At 43.0% G+C, this 6,297-nt stretch overlaps 1 protein-coding gene across 2 annotated transcripts in view; it reads left to right on the top strand.

Annotated features, from left to right (window-relative positions):
* Window positions 1–242: 242 nt before the first annotated feature.
* The window catches only part of LOC8040836 (A disintegrin and metalloproteinase with thrombospondin motifs 7), a 75,525-nt gene continuing 69,470 nt past the window's right edge, over window positions 243–6,297 (top strand). The window contains exon 1 of one of the 2 annotated variants that reach the window (XM_040205210.2): window positions 243–503. In XM_040205210.2, coding sequence (XP_040061144.1) covers window positions 386–503 — 118 coding nt within the window. In that variant the 5' untranslated portion in view covers window positions 243–385. The remainder of the gene's footprint in view (window positions 504–6,297) is intronic. The other variant, XM_040205209.2, reaches the window with a different exon arrangement.

Raw genomic sequence — 6,297 nt, 5'->3', positions numbered from 1 at the left:
TCGTGAAACCGAAACTGTTTACCCACCGCGCCGCTTGATTGACGGCGGCGCCACGCGCGGCGGGCGCCCGCGCGTCCGCCGCCGCCGACAGGTGTCTCGGCGGGACCGCGAGCGTGTGACGTCACGGTCGCCATTGTTAGACCTCATCTGCTCGGAAAACGCAAACCGCGATTGGTCGCGGCGCAGTTGAGCCCCTCCCCCTTTGAATCTGGGTTGGCCGAGCTCTGCGCCGGTTGACAGGTTTCTCTCTCGCGTCGCGCCGGCGTCGGTGGCGTCGGCGCGTCCCGCCGCCGGCCGCTGAGCCGCTGAGCTCGTCGAGCTCGTTCGCCTTCCCTCGTTTCAGTGGCGCGTTCGTTGCCTGGCGTCGGTCTACGCGGTTCACGCGATGTCGTCGCGTTGTCAACCCGCGTGCTGGCTCGGTTCGCTGATCTGCCTGCTTGTCGCCGTGTGCGTGGGTACGGCGACGCTACTGCGAGGAAGAGGCCGGCACGACAGTGTTGCAGGTGAGCAAGGCGGGGACGACGCACGTGCCGAAATTGGTGCGCTCCGGAAAAAGCAGACGAAAACAAGAGACGGTCTGCGAGGACGTGATGACTTGGGCTCTGCCTTCTATTTATTTTGTCGCTTTCCTTTTGCCTCCCGGCTTCAGCCGTGGCTCGGTGTCGCAGACGACGCGCGAATTCGCGGCAAGTTTTCGGGGGCCTGTCGTCTGCTTGTCAGATAGAGGCGGTAGCTCTTTTCCGACCGGTACATTTAAAAGTAACTCAACGAAAACTTTGAATTCATTCGCACTCTGTAATCCCAGATATGGTGATGCTAGCTCGCATATCAGAGCGTCGCTAAAATAAAACCACAGAACAAACAATATAGGCGACGCCAGCCCACACGCTGTGTAAATAAACGCTGTTGTCATTTCTCAAGCTCCAGGCACGTGATTCACAAACTCAAAACATTTCCATGTTTGTATGGGACCGTGCGTTTTTTCCCCCGGCATGTGCTCAAAAGGAGCTAATGCGGACTTCCGTTCATGGCAGATGCGTAGTCCGCGATCGGTCTATCGCACGCTGGGGCGATCATCTGTGGCATCGCTGATAGGAGCTCTCTGGTATGAAACACATGACTCCGACAAAACACCCTCTTCCTCCTTTTTTTTTTGCCAATTTTTTTATTTAGGGCAAACGCAAAGTCGTTGCACGTATACCATTACTTCCTAGTATATTTCCTCTTTCATTTTTTTTTTTTCCTTTGGAAAAGAAAAAAAAAATATTGAGGAAAAGAATTACGCCAAGGATGATAAAACGTAGTGCTTGAATGACCAGTGCAAAGTGCGGAACGGCCGTTGTGGAATAATTCCTGACATTATCAGGAGTCGTTACATGAGTTGTCATTCTCGCTGCCCCGGGTTACTTGTACATGGACCTTCAGCAGCAGAATTCGCGCTAATAAGAAACGGAAGAAAGCTTTTACGGGATAAAACACTTTCAAGTAGAATTGCGTCATCTCAATATTATGCGTTAGTTTGGAACTTTTAGGCGTTCATTGTTTGCTAAAAGACGTATTTCTTTGTTCGCGGTTAGATACAGCTGAGAATCCGCAGGCGGTGTTCGTTTCCTCAGCGTGTCGTTGCATGTGTTAATTGGTTATGCCATGCCAGACTGAGATTTCGTCAGATCGGGAAATTGTTTCTTTTCGTCTCCAACTCGATAAAAATGTAAATCGCACACAACTAAAATCAGCGAAAAAAAAAAAAAAAAAAAAACCTTCTCCAGCGTTTATATTAAATTCTCAAATTATTTAGTTAAAAACATATCTTGTCTGTTTCTACGGATATATATCTACACACAGGATACATGCCGGGTTTTGATTAAAAACGATTGTGGGAAATGCATAACTATCTCAAAGCCTTGTCACAATTCGTTACACTTGAGATAGCAGATCTTCGAATGATTCAAACGTGGGTTTAAACGAAACCGAAACTGCAGGTTCCTGCTAACAACTTTTTAGTTTCGAAATTCGTTTAATAACGTCAGTATCGTCAGCTGCTGTGTTGGCCGTTTGAACTAACCTCGTGTCATAATCCATCCCACAGCCATGAAAATACTCCGTAAAGCAAGGTGTAGAGCACCCAAGCTTTTGCTGTGCTCTTCATACCTCTCTTACCAACACTGCCCTAGTTGATTGCGTGGGTAAAGTAAATCTAAAAAAAGTACTTATAGTCAGTATTGGGTGAAGTACTTATAGTCAGTATTGGGTGAAGTACATCTAATAAGTACTTCAAGTAACATACAAAGTAAATGTGAGGTTATGTACTTTAAGGTACATCGGGTGCAACATGCTTGGAGTACAGTAATATAAATACAATGTAATTACAAAGTAAAGTACAAGTATTTTTTAAAATAATTTTTCATGATGTCATTTCATTCCCCCCTAGTTTTTTTGTTTTTTTAACTGGTATACGTTGCCTTAGGGGTAGTTGGGGGACCATCAGGTATATTCGGAAATGGCGGCGAATACTGAATAAAGCAAGTGACTTCAGAGTTGACAGATCATCATTTTGCTATACAACTTTAACAAGACCAAATAAGAAGAAAGTACTTTGCAGGCGTTAGGATGTACTTTCCTTGGAAAGTAGAAAAAGAAATCAGTAAAGTACAAGTACATACCCAGAGCATGCACTTCAAGTAAAGCACAAGTATCCTCTCATTAAAGTAGTACTTTAAGTACCATGTACTTACAGTACTTCCCAACACTGCCCAAAGTAAAGTGCAAAGTAAATGAGATGTTGTACATGGTGTTTTTTTTAAGTTTACAAGTTAAAAATGTATAATAAAAAGTATCATTTTTTTAAAATTAACTTTTCAAATAGTGAAAATAAACATAAGGTTCCTATTAGAAACTTGCTAAGTATCATCGAAAACCACCAAATTAACTCTTTTTAGGAAGATATAGGACAGCATTTTACGGCGTTCTGAAAAAAAAAAAAGAAAAAAAGGCTGAGTTTGGACATGTTTATAGGTTTCGGTTTCTTATTTGAGTGCATCTTCGCGCCCGCGGTCCTGCTCCCTGGTGGTCGAGGCGCGAAGCCACCCCCTCGGCTCCTCTGTAGGATGGAGTGAAGTAGGGCGCACGTGTGTTGCGCGCCTCAACCACTGGGGAGCAGGACCGCAGGCGCAGAGATTCGCTCCAGTCCCAGAAACGCGTCCAAATGAATCGTTTTTACGGAACGCCGTAAAATTATCTCCCTGCGTTATATCTTCCTAAAAAGAGTGGATTTAAGGGTTTACGTTAGGCTCAGCAGGTTTCTAATTGGAACCATGTCTAATTTCACTAATTAAAAAGTTAATTAAGGAATATTACTTAATTAGCCGACTGATCGTTACGATTCGCTCTCTCTCCCATGTCCCCCTGGCCGTATAATTCACCTGCAGGAACCGCATAAGTGTGGCTTTCACATTTTTTTTTAAAGAAATCTGTAAAGCTTAATAGAAATATTTTGCATACTTCAAGCGAAATAGTAAGTACACCGAGCACAATGTGCGTGAAGTAAAGTACTATAAATACAATGCATTTTCAAGGTAAAGTACTAGTACATTTGAACTCAGTCTTTCATGGTGCCCCCTTATTGTCCTATACAGCACTTTTTTCTTTTTTTGTTTTTAACTGGGAGGCATTGCCTATAGGGTAATCGGTGGTGCATTACTTATTATCGGAAATGGCGGCGAATATTAGGTAAGGTCAAGTGATCAAAGAGTAGTAGTAGTAGTAGTAGTACTCTCGCTGACGAACTATTTAACACAATCAACTTATAAGGCACTTATTTGTTAACGAAGCATCATTTCGTGATACAAATTTAACAAGACCAAAATTTGGGGAGTTGCACTGTCCACGGAAAGTACCAGATAAAATACTAGAGTGCAACCATATACTCAGTAAAAAAAAGTGCTTAAAAAAGTACAGGTTTGAAGTAATGAGATGCAAATAAAAAAAAACGGCAAGATTTTGCAAAAAAAAAAAAAGAATGTTTTGGGGCTTTTAGTGAGTTGTGTTCTTCTTCAATCTTCCTACTTTTGCGTATATATAACAAAAAAGGGACCGAATATGATTGCGAGGTAAGTCAAATTCGAATTGGAAGACCTCCTGGCGACCCAGAAAGGCATAAATATGAGCCACATTCGCGTGCGCGGCTCTTCAAATTGTGACGTCGCTGCCGTCACAGATGTTTTTAGAAATGTACGTAAACATCTCCTCTCTATCACAATCTTTTGTAGCGTAAATTTCGCCGGAAAATACGTACACAAAAAAATTCATTTTCCCGCCCCGAAGAAGTGCCGCGAACACATCTACGGTGTTATTCGAACGCGTTTTTCTCTTTGTGCAATTTTAAGGCATCTTCACAGTCTGTGTCTAATAATTTTGGTACTTCATATCAGGGTGTCGAACCGGAACCGAACCGAACCGAAAACCGGAACAGAACCGTTATTTTTAGCCGAACCGGAACTGAACCGAACCGAAATCTTTGCCGCCATCTTGGAACTGAACCGGAACCTAACCGAAAAGAAATATAACGGTAACCGGTTCAAAACGGTTCAAGGTAATATTTATTTTTTTCTTTTTTGTTAGTATCACGAAATGAACATATGGGAATAAAAAATTGGCGGCTGTATTTCTATCTATTGATCAAATCGTCATAAGGAGAATTGCAATGTATGATAAATTGTGGCTTTTCGTGGCAACTTTGTATGGCACTAGGTTTAACCGTATGTAACGTCACGTGACGTTTTGGTGTCAATACATGTTGTCAAGTAATGTCACGTGACTTTGTGACGTCACGCGACTCACTGCGTCAACTCAATTTAATTTGAGGAAGTCATTAGATGTATTAACCTTGTTCACAGCATGACGTAACATGACATTACGATTTCGCTCCGAGAGTCACGTGACACCGTGACATAAGCGATTTTCATAACCCCTAGTTTGAGTGCTCGGGTTTATGGCAATCAGCATCGCCAAATATTTGGGTAATGGCTAATGTTAATTAAATATGAGAATTAATAGCCCAACTCTAACAATATCTGAAGCTCAGCCCAAGCTTTTACTTTCCAAACCCTAGCCGCCTAGTTCATGACTTTGATGAACACTGTCGGTATAAAATTAGCGCCAGATCACGTGGCTGCTTGTTCAAATTGCGAGTTGAGGAGATATCGACAGCTGTCTCTGCCCTTTACTTTTTCTGCATCTGTTATTAGGGGAAGACTAATGGATGTTTCCGCAAGCTATCAACGTCAGGGGTTATTTTTTAATACTATTCATATAAATACAAAAAAAAAAACTGTTGCAAGACCAATTTTACATTATTGAGGCACCGAAACATTTTTTCGTTGTCGCTGAACTGCATCCGAAAGATGTTCCTGATAATAGAAGTTTTGAAATGACTAAATGCGACCTATTAATGTGACGTTACATAGAACTACACGTGTGTACGGAAGGAATACCTAAAAAAAGATATTTTAGTGACCTCAGATGAACAGCCGAACGTTGGCAGTCGCTGTAAGTCTCACACGAGCGTCGTTCCCAAGTTATTGCCCAAGTTTCGACCCCCTCTGTATTCTGCTTAAATGAGCTATAAAAATATTTTTATACCTGACTAAATACTATTCAGGATCACTCCCAAACGTTAATAACTGATTGAACTTGGCTTTGCTCTTTTTTCTAGGCAATGGCAGTCGCCCAAAAATTAGAGAAATATGAGCATCGTTCGTCCCCTCAACTCGGAGCCAGAAGCGGCCACGTGGACTGGTGCCTATCTTATGTCGCCAACGTTAATCATACCCTCGCGCGGGGGTTTTAAAGAAGGAAAACGCGTGCTGAGCTCCAGGTATTGTTAGAGTTCGGCTATTCTCATCACCGCAGTGGATGGACACGAGCCACTACCCGAGTGTCCATCGAGGCATTCATTGTTACTAGCCGATGTACGGTGCTCACGCAGTTCTAATCCATGAGCCGCGCTCGACTGTCGACAGGCGGGTGGTTTTGATCCCACAACTACGACATCAATCTTTGGGAAGGCAAGACTAAAAGAAATAGTCTCGTTTAATCCTCGCCATTTCACCGCGGCAAAGATGCTTCTGAATCAGTGGTGGCCTGTGCGAGTATACTTGGGCCAGAGGACCAGTGCGCCTCGGAAAAGTCAGGAACATTCCAACCCCATATCGTTTTAAGACCCCGTTAAACTTCACAGGGTGCAAAATAAAAGTAATGAAGAGTTGCGGTTAACAAGTGTCCAATAAAATTGTCGAA

The sequence above is a fragment of the Ixodes scapularis genome, unplaced genomic scaffold, assembly GCF_016920785.2.
Source record: "Ixodes scapularis isolate PalLabHiFi unplaced genomic scaffold, ASM1692078v2 PGA_scaffold11__112_contigs__length_91849675, whole genome shotgun sequence".
Classification (NCBI taxonomy): domain Eukaryota; kingdom Metazoa; phylum Arthropoda; class Arachnida; order Ixodida; family Ixodidae; genus Ixodes; species Ixodes scapularis.
The sequence above is the reverse complement of the archived record's forward strand: the minus strand, read 5'-3'. Positions and strand labels throughout refer to the sequence as shown.